At 39.2% G+C, this 17,964-nt stretch overlaps 2 protein-coding genes across 3 annotated transcripts in view; both read left to right on the forward strand.

Moving 5' to 3' along the window:
* The window catches only part of LOC135594730 (GPI ethanolamine phosphate transferase 1-like), a 37,854-nt gene extending 24,714 nt beyond the window's left edge, over nucleotides 1-13,140 (forward strand). For both annotated transcript variants that reach the window (XM_065085212.1, XM_065085213.1), the window contains 8 exons: nucleotides 1,838-1,979; nucleotides 2,090-2,198; nucleotides 5,425-5,527; nucleotides 5,630-5,819; nucleotides 7,548-7,646; nucleotides 7,759-7,817; nucleotides 9,820-9,925; nucleotides 12,672-13,140. In XM_065085212.1, the coding sequence (XP_064941284.1) occupies nucleotides 1,838-1,979; nucleotides 2,090-2,198; nucleotides 5,425-5,527; nucleotides 5,630-5,819; nucleotides 7,548-7,646; nucleotides 7,759-7,817; nucleotides 9,820-9,925; nucleotides 12,672-12,836 (973 nt within the window). In that variant the 3' untranslated portion in view covers nucleotides 12,837-13,140. The remainder of the gene's footprint in view (nucleotides 1-1,837; nucleotides 1,980-2,089; nucleotides 2,199-5,424; nucleotides 5,528-5,629; nucleotides 5,820-7,547; nucleotides 7,647-7,758; nucleotides 7,818-9,819; nucleotides 9,926-12,671) is intronic.
* A 2,318-nt stretch (nucleotides 13,141-15,458) lies between these two features.
* LOC103969716 (U-box domain-containing protein 41-like) lies at nucleotides 15,459-17,812 on the forward strand. Its single transcript, XM_009383352.3, has one exon. It carries the CDS (start codon nucleotides 15,684-15,686, stop codon nucleotides 17,526-17,528), a length of 1,845 nt encoding a protein of 614 aa, XP_009381627.2. The 5' UTR covers nucleotides 15,459-15,683; the 3' UTR covers nucleotides 17,529-17,812.
* Nucleotides 17,813-17,964: the final 152 nt, after the last annotated feature.

Here is a 17,964-nt window from a genome sequence, read left to right on the forward strand (position 1 = left end):
AGGAACCCAGTGAGGGATGAATTGATTAATGTTGGCCTGACTTTGTTCCAATGCTCCAAAAGAACTTACATAAATGTGTTTTTGTGCTGATTTAGCTAACTAGTCACAGTAGTGTCGGATTCATTGATATGGCTGCTTCAAGACATTTGATAATTTTTTATTTGAACTAGTTGTTTCATCTGCCAGCAATTATTCTATGCTTTTAATTAGTCAGTTGTTCTCTGAATGATGTGCTTCCAAGATAGGGGAAGCTTTTAACAAAATGAATGACCGAAATAACCAGAAAGCTTTTGCAGATTGGATGATCTTTGGGTTTCTTTTTAATCCATTTTGAGATGGTAACCTTCCTGTTAGCTGTTGGGCTCAATTAAGTTGGGTCATTTCCTTCTTTTGACATGGACAAGAAAACCCTATTATCGTAGACTTGGTGCATAATCTTTGCATTGGTGATCTGCTATTGGCCATATCCATCCACATGCTCATTTTTTAATATAATCATCTCAATGGAGGAGTATATTTCATTCATTAACAATTGTTAACAGTGTTTCAGATGTTATCATCTATTCTTTCTAAGCAGGATAGATTAAGCTGAGTACTTTACAGGTCACTGCCTTCTTAGAGTCCAATTCACTTCTTGGAAACTTCTGATCAGCTAAATGATTAAGAAGTTATGATTTCTGATTTGTGCAAGCTTCAGAAATGGTTGCTTTATTTTTTATTTAAAAGCTTTTGCTACAATTCTGTATCTTGAAATATCCATATTCAGATTCTTGCCGGCTTGCAAAGATCAGCACATATCATGCCATTCCATATCGTGCTAGTAGCTTTGATGCACGCACAAGTCAATTTACTGGCATGGGGTATGTTAGTATGCTGCACAGTTTCAAGTTATGGTCAGTTTGGTGTGTGTTGACTGGTATCTACCAGTCCAAGCAAAGACTGGTGCCAAACAATACGGTCTGACACTGGTCAATATTATTTTTGTGATATTTTATGGGGATACCAGACTGTACGCCTCAGTAGTCTGTTAGATTTTTTAAACCAGTTTTGGATCGAGATATAAATTCCTGCTATACTTTACTTGGTATCAGTACCAAGGGTTGCAGTTTTGGGTACTGAACCTGTGATGGTCCATAGCCTGATGGTATCAGTCCAGTTCATGCCGGTGTAACGGTACATGATATAGGAGAGGGGTCATGGGAAATATGGCTGCAATCGATTGCAAGTGGCTAGCGAGCAGCATCACAAGTTGTGGACACACATATCTAAGTGGCATGCAAACCCTAAGTGCCCTTGAGAAAATAAAAGGAAACTGGACCAGACCGGACTGCCTGAAGATGGGCAGTACACATCTCGAATCCTGCCCATAGTAAATACTGGCCAGTAAAAACTGACGAAATCAAGTTCCTTGATCAGAACACTCCTGTCTAACAGAATAGGAAGTTTGAAGTTTGGTGATGATTTTTCTACTACAACTCACTTGTCATTTCTCTGTTATCATATATCTGTCCAAGACATTATCTTAGAGTCACTTTGTTCCTTTGTTTTATGTACTCTAAGACTGTAGTACTCATTTTTTGCCTTCTGAATTCATAGAACCAAAAAGTTCCATGTTCTCGACTTGTTAGTTACTTCAAGCTAGTTTAAAATTCACATTAGCTTAAAACAATTTGGTTATCTAAAATAGTTACTATGGTCTCTATTCGTATATAAAAATTTTAAGCTGTGCTTGCCAGAAAATTAGTTATTTGAAGAAAATTTAAGACAATATATTATCTGGGAACTATAGTGTGCATTTTGGATGGTCATGGAGATCTAATAGAGTTGACAAATGCAGAGTTGCTAGTGGAGGTCTGATAGTATTGATTGGAATGGCTTCAAGGTGGATTCAGTCAAGTAGTCGAGGTGATAACTTCAAGTTATACATTGTTCAAATGAGTGAACAAAGGTCTCAATTCCATAAGCTCTTCCTTGTTCAGGTAAATGACGAAGAAAAATCTCTGCTAAGTTCTCTATTGGTATTTTATTGTCTGATTGCAGACATTTCTTTGATAAATTGTGCTAAATGTGTCTCTATTTTATGTGTTAGGCTTCTTTAGTTGTGGTATCATCCTTAATGGTGTGGTTATCCACTTCCCACAGGGCTCTGAAGAAAGAACTTCTCCCAATGCACCAGTTAATAAACTGGTCCATAGCGGGTAATTCTGAAATTTGAATACATTATTGATTGTCTATTCATTTCTTTCACGTTTGATTATTCTAGCTAATTTAGTAGTATTTTCCTTGTGATATTGTACCAAAATTCTGGTGCATATTATTTTTATCCTAATGAGAAGGAATCAAATGATAACTAATTAAAAACAGGTCTTCCTAATTCCTTGTAAGACTCGCTAAATGTATTAAAAGGAAAACTAAAGGCTGGATATTTCCTTAAGGCTTAAAGTTCTTCCCTTCAAGTTGCAATTTTGAAACAAGTAACAAAGTAAAAAAGGAACAAAGAACTATAACATGTGAATCAAGCCAATCCCCAGCACCTTAAGGCATTTACTGAAAATGGGTCTTGAGGTCTTCTATGGTCTTGGATTTAAGTTAGAAAGGTGTAGGAGGTTAGCAGAACTTAGGTTCAAAGGTGTTGCTAGCATATTCTGCCTCAGCTGGCATCTAGCAAAATATGTGTAGTCAACATGGAGCACAATTGTGTCAAAATGGGGGTGCCATTGGCACCAAATAAAATTGCACACACAGCCAAAAATAGATACTGCGAGCTAATAAATAACATATTTGGTGAGGGACCTTATCTGCTCCCCTCTAGCCTTGAGATATGAAATCAAACTATTATTGTAATTTTATTAATCATATAATGCAACAAATAGCCATAATATCCCAAGTTAGCTTCCCCAATCCTTTCTTTAATTTACCTCTGTTTAGGGCAATATCATTGATCATGATAATATATAATATACAACATAAAACAATATGTCCAATCATAGTTGTGTCTCACCTATAATCAAAACATCAACATTCAAGAAAAAATTTCGCAAGATGTTTGCATAAAGTTTTCTTCAAATATACCAGAGGTATCTAATAATATTTTTTTTTGGCAACATGTACTTCAAGGAAGTGTTGCTTGAAATACTGATGCGTATCATTACATATATGCAACAAATATTTTATAATAATTATATTCAATATCCAATATAAATACTAATGCAATTTGAAGTATCCATCTTTCATAGCCCTAAAGGGATTTCAGGTATTGTGTTGGTCAAAAATTGAGGTGTGGCGACGAAGTTGATCTAATTTCCAAGGTTCGCAATACCGTACCGTACCGATATTTCGACCTGGGCTCGGTACCGGTACGGTATGGTATATCGAGCACTGTAGCACTGCTACAGTGTGGACCGGTACCAAGCGGTCCGCGTACCGCTGGCCTGTCGGACCGGTACGTACTGCCCATACCGGACGGTACGATTCGGTATGGCAGACACTGCTAATTTCCTCTTATATGGTTGATTTGGGCCAATATAAGCTAATACAATTGTAGGGATTGGACCCAACAAGGAACTTAATAGAAATTGAGCAATTGGCTCAGTAAGAACCGATGCCGGCCCACATTGTTAGGTCTCAGACTTGGGTCAGTTTAGTGATATGCCTCAGACTACTCAGCTCTAAATCACTGACGAGAACTGTAGAGTGCTTAAGAAAAATTGAATTTAATTAGAAGAATATATTGTCTCAGTCTTATTCAAAAGGATAATGTACATTAAATCGTCTTTCTAGAATACGGCCCACATATTCTGTGATATTACTATTGCTTCAAACAGTCATTGATGAATAAATGCCTTGATTTCTCATATCTTAATATTCAGTATATTTGGCAGCTAGCACCAAAGAGACAGATGACACATGCTTTTTGTTACCTTTCTGATATTATTTATAAACTTTTCGGTATTTTGAATTTGTAATTCATTGATTCTAAGCAATTTATTCTGCATCATCTTGACCTTCTTGTCATAATTCATCTCTTTGATAACTTGATAATCTCAAAATCACTATGCTAATAATCCATTACTTTGTGTATCCACAGCATTATCAAAATAACCAAGGCACTTATTATTGAGGAAACAGAAAACATAAAAAGTTAACATGATCTAGTAACTATGCACCAATTGGAAGTGTACATTGAAGGAGGGCATTGAGGCTCGTTAGATGATGGCCAGGGTGAATAACGTAGCAATGATTGGGTTTGTTTTTTAATCAACTAGATCTAGGTGTAGCAAGAACCAAGCATTGCTGGTTTGCATACTTATTGGTTCCTGGCTAGATTGGTATGTACCTGTCGATACCTGTGTACCGACGCATGGTACAGCAGTACATCTCAGTGTTTCGAAGACGAAGAAAAAGGAGAGGATGGCATAGTCGAGAAGAGGATGAAGGAGGAAGGCATAGGAAGGAAGAAGAAGAAGCACTGGAGGAAGAGGGAGGAAGAGGAAGATGGAGAGGATGCTATGGAGGAAGAGATGGAGAAGACGAGGAAGGAGGAAGCGTATCTATTGACAGTGCATGGTGGGCTGCGAACAACAACGAGTGGCAACACAAGGCGAAAGGGCTCATGTTTGAGCGAAAAGGCTCGTGAACGCGAACCCTAAAGTTTGTTTTTTAAAATTTTTATTTAAATGGTTTGAACCAGAATGCCCGAAATGGAGACGGCCCACACATCAGTTCATGCCCAGACGTGTACATACCATCCGTTCCATACTGGCCCGGGCGAAATGTCAAACACTAGCAAGAACAAGTGTTTAGGACTTTAGGTCATAAGGATGACTTTAGCAAGATAAGACTGTATGCATCTTTATGCCCATATAGAAACATGCATGAGAAAAGCGAGAACAGTATCTTTTCTATTGCTAACAGCAACATCTATGTTGCTAGTGTTTCTTCAATTTTGCTGGTGTTTATGCACTATTTGAAAATTTATTCAACTTTCAATTTTTTTTATTATTTTAGTGTCTTGAATTTGCTAAGCTGCCTTAGTGTTTTTTTATTTTTTTTCTTTTGCTAGTGACCACAAAATTACAATCTGCAATTCTAGATGTTAAAACGTCTTTTGCCATTATATTTTTGCTACATGTATAAAGGTCAAGGTCAGATTATGCATTTTAGTATTAGCCAGGAGAGGCAGAGGAAGAATCGAGGCTTGGTTAGAAGAAATAAAAAAGTGACTCAATGGCTCTTGAATTAGTTAGGTTAAGTTGATCTTATTAACATGCATAATATTTTAACCGAACAGAACTTTTAATAGGGTTTTGTAATGGTTGCTGTCTTTTTGTAATATTTTATGCCATCCTAGTTGATACTTGATATATACCTTAAAGAAGTGCTTATGATGAATGGTACCAACTCAAGTTATTGTTTTCTCAACAGTTGTTTCAATGATCTTACCATTGTTTTCCCCACCTAGTATCCTCTCTCGTCTCACGTCTATCTTCTTGGGTTTTGCTCCACCATTCCTGCTACTGTCCATTGGGTAAGATAGCCTCTTTCTCTGTATCATGCTAAATATGGTCAGTCCTACTTTTTAGCATTTGAAAGATAATCTGATCTTTTGCATATTTCAATCTTTCTTCAGATATGAAGCTGTCTTTTACAGTGCACTTGCTCTGGTACTCATGGGATGGATATTGCTCGAGTGTGTGAATCTATATTCTGCTGAATGCCAAGGACCTTTACATGTGAGAAACCTGGAGGATAACCCAACTGATGGTGGCTATAATGCAAGATATTTGCAGCTTTCTGATATAAGAATTCCTCTCGTTTTTGTAAGACTCTCTACTTATGCTCTATGCATTAAAGCAAAAAGAAATATACATTTTTAGAATGGAGTATCAGACAGTGATATTTAATTCATTTAACAATGGCTCTTAAGAGATTGTGCTAAGTTACATCTGTAGTTCTTGTAGATAATTACATGTTTTAGATAATCATGGTAGCCATCTCAGTCCTAGCAGATAATCCTCCCTCTTGCAAGCACCTACTATTCAGCATTTGCTTTTTTTGACGGGAAATCCCATCCATAGCACAAATTTTCCTGGTCCTGTGAGTCACTTTAATCTTCATGTAAGTTTACAGCTCTCATCCGCTCCAATGTTTCTCTTAAATTTGATGAAGGCCTTTATCACAAATCTTGTGCAAGACGAGCATTAGTATTTTCTGTTATCCACTATTGAGAATTTTATAATGAGATCACATTATACATATTCTTAAGATCACTACTAGTAGAGCAGTTGAAAGATTTAAAGAACTCACTAAATGCACTATTTACAAATTTATGGAAAACATTTTGTTGCCTTTCACCAATTAGATTATTTTCTCTGGTCATATCATTATATGGAAAAGCACGTCTACCAAGGCTGCAATTCAAGTGGCTTGGTTCAGTTTTTATTCAGCCTAATCATGTTCTGTCTTCTATGCCTATAAGGCTATTACCTAACCTGAACCAGTGTATGTTAAGCAAGATTAAAGCAACCATGTGGCTTGGAGAGATGAAGCTTAGGGTGAGAGTATGTTGCATGGGAGTAGGGGACCAGGGAAGGGAATGTGATAAGTTGACATGAGATTTGACTAATCTTGGTTGGCCTCAAAGTGTTGCAACCTAATATCTTTATTCTACAATTTATCTACTTAGAGGTTTTAGGTAGTGCTTTTTTAATCTCCTTCAGGAAATATGAAACAGTGAAATATGCCAACTGGGAAGTGTATGTTTTTGGTGCTATGAATTATTGGTAGCTTCATTTAAATTTCATCCATATTTTTGTTCAATAAGTTTACAAGACCTGATTTCACTATTTATTGACAAGATACTTGATGAACTCATGGCTGCCATTGACTAGCTGTTTTTTACATTTGTAGTTATGAGGCAAGTACCCTTTTATGGTGCATAATTTATGGTAGTTTCCTGCATTTGGTAGTTGTTTATTGAAATTTGGGTTGGTCCTCTCATGATGTTGTATTGTCTTATGGAACATGAGATATGCTTCTTGAATGCTTTAACTGCTATATTTAAGTAATACATTATTCCATATATACTGATTCTGTGGTTTATAAATACCATCTAGAAATGTATATACTTAGTAACTCCACTAAACTGAAAGACTTGTCTCCTGTCTTTTGCCTTGTTCTATTTAGACCATTCAGCAAGCAAGTTCTGAATGAGTTCTGTGATCTTCTTGATTTGATGTATATATTCCGTCTTGTAAAAATAAGGAACAATGTATATGATTCTATGCAAACTTCTGCAATAAGAGAAGTCAAATATTTGTATGTATGACGAAGTGTGTCGAGGACTTTGTGATTCCTAATTTCATGCACTTCTTGCCTCTGGAAATTTCTGTTTCCCCTTTATACGTCTTTTTGCACTGTCAATTATTGTTCACATCCAGCAATCAAGTAAACTTGGAACTAGTTCATCAGTGCAAACAAAAATAATAAATTTCTCCAAGAGGATATGCATATAGTTTCCCAATGTTTATTCATGTTAAATTATGCAGATGGTCTTGTTCAATATTGCCTTCTTTGGAACTGGTAATTTTGCAAGTATTGCAAGCTTTGAGATTTCATCAGTTTACCGTTTCATTACAATCTTCAGCGTAAGCATTCCCTAACTTCTCACTTACCTAATGTAATTGTTTGGTAATTCTGTTATTAAATAGTAAATACTCATTTCTCACTAATGCTAATCTAATTCTTTTCTGCTTCCAGCCGTTTCTAATGGCAGCACTGCTTATTTTCAAGTTGTTCATTCCATTTTTGCTTGTCATGTAAGTTCAACTTAATGTATCATATATAACTGAAGTTCGAAAATTCATTCACCTAATGGACTTTCTTTGGCTGAAATGGGTGGATTTATTTGTTGATTTATATCTAAGCTTCTACACTTGTTATTTTTGTACAAGTATGACATAGTTCTGTCAATTGAAATTTCTTAATGTTGTTGTATGCAAATGCTAGCTTTATGTCTCAATTATCTTTTTTCAATTTTTTCTTGCTCCTGTACATATGAGCATTCCAGTTGGCTCATGTAACTAGCATTAGATTTCTTGGGTCTGTCTCAAAGTTAGTTTCAGACTTCAGGAACATCTAGACCCCATAATATTTTCTTTTATTTTTCGAAAACAGTAAATCAGCTATACTACTTTAATAATCTAATGCAACGCACACTTTGCCCATCCATGCACAGGAGTCCAGTTCTCAGGAGTGAAGACCAATTAGGTCTCCATATCTTATTACATTTACAATTTTTAGTATATGTAGCTAACCAATGTGCACACTCTGTAGATGTGGGATTTACCTGCCTATAGTAAGCCTCCATGGTGGCTGGTCTTTCTTTGTTAAGGATTTTGACTAACATCCCAGCATCCATTTTAATTTCAATTCTTTAAAATCCTCCTTCAGCATGAAATATTCCTTCTTTGATTACTGCCAATTCATTTAGATCCCTTCTATATAGCAAGAAGTATTCCTTCTCTGATTACCACCAATTCATCATACTAACAGCCATGTTCTGAAATGAACCTGCATCATGCCATGTGACAAGTGCCATCATTTAAATGCAATAAAAACCCAGCTCCCCGATCATTAGTTCGTTCATTGTAAGCACCATCAGCATTAATCTTGCACCAACCATTAAAGGGTTGGAGCACTTTACTATAATGTGACATATCTCACTTTAAATTACACCATATCGTCTTGTAATTCTATATATAATCCTTTTACACTCTCCTTGAGGTAGGATTTGCTTCAGGCATGATGGTTTTGAACTTTTGATCTTATGTGATCCAAGATTTTTTTCCTTTCATATACAAGTTCAAGGATATATGCTGAGTTGCAGTTCTCTTTTTTTTGAACTTTTGAACATAGAACTATAGCTTGAGTCTCGAAAGTAATGGAGGAGAGTGTTAATTGTTTGTTAGGATATATAGGTGTAGAATAATGAAATATGGTTCAACCATGTTGCCCTCTAATAGTTGGTGTGTATCATGCCCGTGGTTACTGGTGCTGCTTGTAGCTAAGTGTCAACTGTCATGCTTACATACCGTTGTTGATGCATGCATATTAGCAAAGGTGTTGGTACTGTGGCTTTTTTCATGACAAATTCAGGCGACAGGAAATCTGCATGTCCTCATGTTGTGGCAATGAAACCCTCTTACGGAATTTCATCTTTTAGCAATTGGTGAAAAAAAAATGATATTGAGCATCAGAAGTGATTTTTTTATTCATTTTTATATACATATGGAGTTTTGAATTTGCTACTTATAACTGCACTTTCCTGGAAAGGGATCAAAATAACGTGAGCTTTTATTTTATGAGTTATTTTTTCCCTTTTTTGGTTATGGGCACAGCACAAAGATACACATCTAGACTATCATTAATTTTTATCTGCAGATCCTGGATTACCATTTAACATGTCTCTGTATAAGCTGTTCCTTAATAATAAGTTCTCATCTAGTTTCTTTTATATCAATTTGAAGAATCCAATTGAATAAGAATTAAATTTGTGGAAATAACTAGATATTCTTGGTGTGTATCTTTCTATTTTGGTTGCGCTGTCACCTGAATAGTCAAGGATTGTAACGTGGATAATCTTTATATTGCTCAAGCTATTTAAATAGAACTTTTGTTTTGTTGCTGTTTTGACTCTTGTTTAGTTATTACACAAAAACTGTCAGTTATACCTGTGAAACTTTGTAATATTCTGAAAGCAACTTTTTATTGTGGTTCTTTACTTCCTCTTCCTGTCTCATTGTTCTTTGCTTGCTGCAGATGTGTCTTTAGTGCAATATCCAAGCTTATTCGAGTTCCAAGACTTGGATGCTATTTTATTGTTATAATATTTTCAGATCTAATGACAATTCATTTCTTTTTCCTGGTATGCTGCTCTTCCTATTTCACCATGTATATCTGTAGTAATTTTGTGTTGTCTTTGGGGGTTTTATTATTGTACTTTGTATTATATTACTGTAGTTTCAGTGTAGATTAGAGCATTTCATTTCACACATTCCAATTATAGCTGGAAGTTTTGCAGTGTTTGATAGGCACTTGCATAGTTCATATGCTAGGTTCTTTAAAAGACATGCAATCTGCACACCAATCTATGGTAGCTTCTTTTCTTTCTTGACTAACATATACACCTTTCATGCTGATGTCAAGTCATGAACTCTAACTAATATGCAGGTTTTCAAGGTTCACTATATGAATTAATTGGTGAACACAAAACCACTGAAGTTAAGGCAGAGCCTCTGTTCTTTATAACATTATATATTTTCACTTGAAATTTGTTTTCTCATAGTCAAATGCTGCCACTGTATCTTTACTGAAACTTGGACACTTCGGCTTTCCATACTTGATTAGGCAAAGATCACCTACACACAGGCAGATTGTTACCTCAGTGGTTCTGAGATCACCTACACACAGGTGATCTCAAAACCACTGAAGTTAAGGCAGAGCCTCTGTTCTTTATAACATTATATATTTTCACTTGAAATGTGTTTTCTCATAGGCAAATGCTGCCACTGTATCTTTACTAAAGCTTGGACACTTCAGCTTTCCATACTTGATTAAGCGAAGATCACCTATACACAGGCAGATCATTACCTCTTTTTGTACTTCATATCAAACAGTGAGAAGCTGGGATTGGGCCCCCTTTCACATTTAAAACAGAGAGTTGGCATGATCTTATCTGCAAAGATGTAGAAGTGATGAATCATTTGAGGCATCCATGAAGATTGCTAATTAAGATATTGTTGTTTGCCATATAATCTACCATTTTATGACAGTAATTGACCATGTATTAACCTGCACTATAAAGTTAAATGGGGACATATATGTTCATGAATAATATACTTGGCATATTAAAGTGAAATATTTTGTGGAACATAAGCATCACAATTTGGAAGCCATATTAAAGGTGGCTCAGTGTATGAAGCTCTTACCAATGTAGTTATATGCATCCTAAGCAAGAGAAGTTTCCATGAGTCTCAAAGCAATGATGACCTTGCCAAGGCTTAGGTCCAAAAGGAAACAATAAGTTGGTCCATTTTGGAGGTAGGTAATGACATATACTATCTCTAGCTATAGGCCCTACTCGAAGGTGGGTTGAAAAAGGCATCAACATTATGGTGTGGTCATCATATGCTTATATTGTCCAAATTATGGAATTATAATGATAGTTGAAATTTTACTTGTATTAACTGCCATATCAATCACGTGACTAGAGGGTACATGTCAACATACCATCTGATGTATGCTAGTTGCAGTCTAATAGGTTACTAAAACCGGTGTATGACTGGTATTTAGATTCTTGATCCATATATTGTCATCTTTATGTCGCACCTATTCTTCATAAAAAAAGGTCCAAGGTTCCAGTCTTGATGACATTTGTCAAGTTAAAATATTATTTCTGTCAATTCTGCCAGATCTTCACAAATGGGACCCTACAATTTCTTGGGCTGCTGCTTAAATTAAGCAAACAAGTATTACCATTGCACATGCTCCTGTTTATTTGATAACTCAGTTTATGGCAGCCAAATCTCTAGTTGAGAAATTTCATAGATATCACATGTTGAGTTGAAGTCCCCAACCAAGTGGGTCAAATGATGAAAAGTTAGATTGACAGTAGGGAGTCGAGGAAATAGAACAAGATAACTGTTTACCATTTTGTGATTGATTGATTACACAAGTCCTGGTCCAGTTAGGAATATATCCTAGCTTAGCTGTTGGTATGATTTTTGTTCTCTAGATATAGGGAAAGGTGATTAAGGTGTGATGTGTTGTGAAGGTGAGAATAGTGATAGTGCTGTGCCATGAACATGTGAGGCCTAGAGAAAGGTTGTGTGTGATGGAGAGACTAGAGTGCTGAGCAGTGCGCTTGCTACAGCTGCCTTGTGAGGAAAAGCAGCGAGGAGGTGCCACACTACGCATGTATGAGATAGAAAGGGCTGTACCTCAGTGCATGAGTGGCTGTGATGCATGAAAATGATTGACAGGATACTGAGGTGTTGGCCTGAGAGCGATGCTCCATCAAATGACCGAATGGAAAGAACGAGAGAGATCAAGGAAAAGAAATCTGTAAACTTCTGTGTGGAGTAAGCTTCCGTTGATAATATTGTTTTGCAGTTTATTACCTACATCACATCAATTAGTTTATCCTACTGATAAAAACTTGCATGTTGATCAAGATAGTAACTATGATTTAAACACATGTATGTATGCCTTTATAGACACCTTCATGGGTGAAACCGTATGTTTTTTTGCTCTTGAAAGTACTATTTAATGGAAATTATGCTTCAAACGTTTTTATATGTAGTTCAAATTTATTCTCTTTGATGTGGTTACTTCACAAATTATCTTCCTCAAAGTCCTGTAGCACTCTTCAATTGAGATGGGAAAATTACAAGTGAACTATCGTTGAGGGACCATTCCCGAACTGGTCCAATTATTATTTATGTCAGTTTTATTGGACAATTTCTGGTTAATAAAGATTGCAAGAGCTTTCAGCGTGATATTTAATGAAAAGTTATAGAACTCAGTAGAAATGTCTTTGGAAAGACTTGAAAGCTGAGCCACATAGATTATTAAAGTAATCATGGTTACTCATGTTCATCTTTACCAAACAGGTTCGCAACACTGGAAGTTGGATGGAAATTGGCAACAGTATCAGTCATTTTGGTCTTATGAGTGCCCAAGTAGTATTTGTTTTGCTGCTTTTGGCTCTTACTAGTATTTACACAAAAGATATTGAAGTACCATCACAGAAACTATCTTGGGGAAAAGCAACTTGAGATGCTACTTTCAGATTTCTGACGTGGGAACTACACAAATGACCCTTATTCTTTTTCAAGTGAGGTAGTTAAAACATCAGAGGGTTTTTTTTTTAATGCCTCTAGAATGAACAATTTATTGAAATTTTGTGAACCATTCATGTATTAAAAGTGTAAATTTCTCTTAGGTTTTCAGGTGCTATTTCTGAGTTTTCTCTGCACTAGTTGTATTGCTACCTACTAGGCTAGTATCAATTTCTTGTCATTATGGTTTTGCCTCATGACTTTCAAATTTGAGGATTATGTTTCTCAGCAACTTTGATGATTTGTTGTTGTCAAGCAATTTGAATTGAATGGGACTCCCAGCTTCTTCCTTTGTCATCCTAACATTGAAGTATTTATAACAGAGAGCTCATGGTCGAGCATATTTAACATCATTTTCCAATGGAACTCGAGTTTAATGAATGAATGTATGTATGCATGTTTGTTTCCATCCAAAGAAGAAGGATTTAAGATGCAGTATGCCTCGCCTAGCACAATGCAGAATATCCCGGTGGCCCCCCACCGGATCCTCCCTAAACTTTCACGAGCAGCTTTATGTATCGATCACTTTTGCTCACTTCCTCGTCGTCTGTGGGTGGTCTCTTTGGACATCTATCTACGCGACACTCGCAGCAACTTCCATTGGTTGCTCCAAGAAAGCAAAGCAACAAAAAGTAAAGATGAAGAGGATAAAGGCGAGCAGACCAGCATAAAGCGGCCTCCCAACCATAGAGAGAGGAGAGCAAAAATTATTCTGGACTCTCAACGTGCAGCTTCGTCTCTCTGTCTCCACGACACAAAAAAATTCTCATTCATTGCATGGATTTGAATATTATAACGATTCAGAGCTGTGGTGGATTAAGCAAGACACGTTCATCGGTCACTCAACCCGGAAAACACATCCAAACACTTGTTTGTTGTGTGTCTTCTTCTTTCTTTCTTTCTTTCTTTCTTAAATATTGAACAATTATCACAAGATAATATATATAATATATATATAATATATATATAATATATATATATATATATATATATATACATATGATTTAAAGACTATACATATTGTCGTGTGATAAGAGGTCCAATACAAACTCAATGAAAATGAAGCATCAATGACCCTCACTGGCCAGTAGCACTATAGTTTAAGAACAATGATGGCCTGATAACATAAATTTGTAATTTTTCCCTCCTTTTTCAAGAACATTATTCAGCAGGCAAATCTGTGAAAAAGTTGCAAAGGTGTGAAAAAAGATCATAGTCAGACAGACAGGAAGATATGGAGCTAACTTTTCCTCCATCGATCCTATCTTATCTTTTTTGGTTGGGTGTCTAATTAGCTTCTTCACCCTTGTGGGAACACTTTGACGGACCCAATAGAATCTCACACCAACTCGAATGCTTAGGTTCTTCCACAAATACCACTCGATGTTTTCACACCACAAACGAAAACCCCTCAGGTAAATTTGTCTCGTTCGTGTTCTATCATCTGTACATGTTCTATCTGTCAAGCCACAGACAGCTTTTTTGTTTGTGGTGTAAATAAAAGACAACATGTTTCGATGTTGTATTCAGATCATTCCTTCATGGCATACATCGATTGTAAATATTATTAGTATTATTTGCTACAAAGCTCGTTTGCTTCATTAACAACTTCTTTTTAGGAGACTTATATTTGTTACTTAGGAGAGTTATGTCCACAGGATGATAAAAGTTGACATTAATCTCGTGTTGCAATACGTTTTCACGATGTCTGCGAATTGCAACCGATTCATTCGAATGGCATGTCAGAATCAATCTTAAAAGAACTTTCATGACGGAGTCCACAGTCAGTCATCTTTCTTCTCTGCTTTGATTGGGTCAAATAATCTCCTTCTCGTGGTGAGGAAGGCAAATTTCTACTGTGTGTTGTGTCATAAATTAATAATGGGAGCATGGGAAACATTCCCGACATCAAAGGAGGAACGAGCCATTTGTCTTGTCAGATAGACACAAACAAAAAATAAGATGCTCATCAACCATGGAGTTCATCGTATTCTGGGTTGAAAGAATATAATACATGGATGCAAGAGGAAAGAAGAAGACAAGATCAAAAAGATGATTCATTTTTATACATGTCGTATGTAAGTCACATAAAACCTTACTCGTTTGGTGGAATTTCCATGTTTAGAATCGACATCAAGCCTTTACTCATTGGCTAAAGGCTGTGTGTTTTTGTCTTCGGACTGACTAGTTTCTACTAGATTCTGACACTCGAGTCAGTAGAGTGGAAACTTCACTGGTTTAAGAGCAGAAGAAACTTCAAATTAAGAAGGAAGCGAGCCCAATAGTTATGCATCAATTAACTTGTGGGACAAGAATTACTTACTGATGATTCATTCATTCATTCATTCACCATCAATCAATCTTTCACGCTCCAAATAAAAAGTCGTGTTACTACAAAAATGGTGCTACTTAATATTCACAAAACATCTATGAATTACACCTATACTACTTACTAGTCCACTAGATTAAGACAACTTTACAATCTAAATACAAATATGTGAAGATCCACCGTTCACATGTTTAGATTTTATTTGGGTGTCATTTAGATTTGAGGAAAACAGGAATCTAAAATGATAGATTACAGACATACTTCTATAATAAATAGGCTTCTTCTATCATCATTCATGTCTTCGACATTAAGTCTTCTTCTTCTTCTTCTTCTTTCCCCTCTTCTTTTGTCCCGTAAAGTCGTCCTTTTTCTTCTTCCGAGAGAGGGCAAAGAAAAAAAAAAGAGGATGGAAGGATAAAGAACTGGCTGGATTGGGGGTAGGGAAGCAAGCTGACATGGGAAGCAGCAAGCTGCGGTGGAAGTTCTCCTTCCGCCGTCCCGCCGCCGCCGCCTCCTCGCCGTCGCACTCCGCTTCGTCTTCGCCTTCCTTCACGACGGAGATGCCGGTGGAGTTCCTCTGCCCCATCTCCCGCTCCATCATGGCTGACCCCGTCATCGTCCCCTCCGGCCACACCTTCGAGCGCAGCTGCATCCAGGGCTGCCTCGACCTCGCCTTCCCCCCGCCAGGCCTCCCCCTTGACCTCCACCTTCCCTTCTCCTCGCCGGCAGCGGCGCCGCAACTCCTCCTCATCCCCAACGCCGCCCTCAAGTCCGCCATCTTCGCCTGGTGCGCCCGCTGCGGCCTGCCCCCTCCTCACCCCGTCCCGACCGAAGCTGCCCTCGCCCTCGTCCGCTGTCTTATGCCCCGAGATCGATCTACTCCTCCTTCTGCCACTGTCCCAGTCGCCACAGCAACGCCCTCTGATGGCGGAAAAGACGAAAATGATGGAGCCTGCAATGGAGGTAAAGGTGAGGATGTGCGAGCTTCCGAGTTCTTCGAAGGCGGAAAGAGTCAGAAAGATGATGTTTTGGCTTCGGAATCGGAAGTGACGCTCATCACTCCTCCCTCTCCCTTCGAGCGAGAGCGGGAGAAGAACAAATGTTCCAGCTCTTCGACGGTGTCTACTCCGTCGTCGTCCTCTTGTCACTCATCGTCTTCCTATTCTTCTTCTGAGATCGTCGTCGTCGTCGTCGATGAAAGGCTGGATCGGGAGCGAATTCCAAGCGTCGCCAATTCGCCATCGCTGAGGACGACCGATGCGATGGAAGAGATCTTGATCGGGTCGAGAGATTTGGATGCCGGGCAGCAGGAATCCGCCGCGGCAGCCCTCCGTAAGGCCACGAGGGAGAGCCGCGACCGGCGCGTCGCCCTCTGCACCCCGCGCCTTCTCGGCGCTCTACGCCCCGTGCTCCTCTCGCCCTGCGCCGCCGTCCAGATCAATGCCGCCGCGGCAATTGTGAACCTATCGCTGGAACCGGTGAATAAAGTTAGGATTTTGAGGTCAGGCATGGTGCCAGCGCTCGTCGAGGTGCTCCGACGCGGCCACCCGGAGGCCCGCGACCACGCCGCCGGTGCCCTTTTCGGCCTCGCCCTCGAGGACGAGAACCGCGCCGCGATCGGCGTACTGGGGGCCATCTCGCCGCTCCTCAACATGTTCGCCGGTCCCTCCGCCGACGGTCCCCGCGCCCGCCGCGACGCTGGGTTGGCGCTCTACCACCTCTCCCTCGCCGCTGCCAACCGGTCCAAAATCGCGCGCACTCCCGGGGCATCGCACGCGCTGCTCGCGGTGGCGGCAGAGAGGGACGAGGAGGATGCAGCCGCTCCGGGGGAGCAGGGGCAGGGCCTGGGGCCAGCGACGATAGCGGCGATGGTGATCCACAACCTGGCCGGGTGCAACGAGGGGCGCGCGGCGCTGATGGGTGCAGGCGCGGTGACCGCTTTGGTGAGGCTGATCAAGGGACCGCCACTGACGGCGGCGGAGGAGCAATGCGTGGCGGCTCTGTACTGGATGAGCCAGGGGAGCCTGCGGTTCCGTTGTCTGGCAAAGGCTGCGGGGGCGGAACAGGTGCTGATGAAGGTGGCGACGGAGGGCGGCGGAGGAGGACCCCTGCGGGAGATGGCGAGGAGGGCGGTGAGGGCGATGCGGGGGGAGGAAGACGACGAGGCGGCAATGGCGGCCCACGGGTTCGGGGCGGAGGCGGACGGTAGCAGCGCCGTATCGGACGGGCTGATGTCGTTTCGGCGGCGTCGCAACGGCTTCGGTTGCAGACCGGATGGCATCAAGTCGGCCAAGTTCTGAAGCACGACCAAATGAGTCAACTCAGCAACGCATGTTCAGTTGGAGTTTGCATCTGTCTACTTAATATTTATTTCTCGTACGAGTTAGTTAGTTAGAGCAGTGGGTGTGGAAGTGCGTGTGCTTTTGTTTTTGAGCTCTTTGTAAATATTTTTGGTTGAGAAGGAAGGGACTATTGGAAACTTATACTACGTAGCTGACGAGAGCATCGGAGATGATGCTTATGTGGAGCTTTGGGATTCGTATTAGTATCTTGATTCTCTCTTTCTCTCTCTCTTTTTCCCTGATGTTGGTGGATGATGAACTTCATGTATTTATTTGGTTTGTTTTTTGGACTGGTGATGATAATTGAAGATTGCTCCAACAAGCAATCACATTTGATAGCTTTCATTCACTCTACTCTATTTAAAGCATGTTTTTTTTACGGAAAAGAACAAAA

Source organism: Musa acuminata, chromosome BXJ1-10 (assembly GCF_036884655.1).
Source record: "Musa acuminata AAA Group cultivar baxijiao chromosome BXJ1-10, Cavendish_Baxijiao_AAA, whole genome shotgun sequence".
NCBI lineage: Eukaryota > Viridiplantae > Streptophyta > Magnoliopsida > Zingiberales > Musaceae > Musa > Musa acuminata.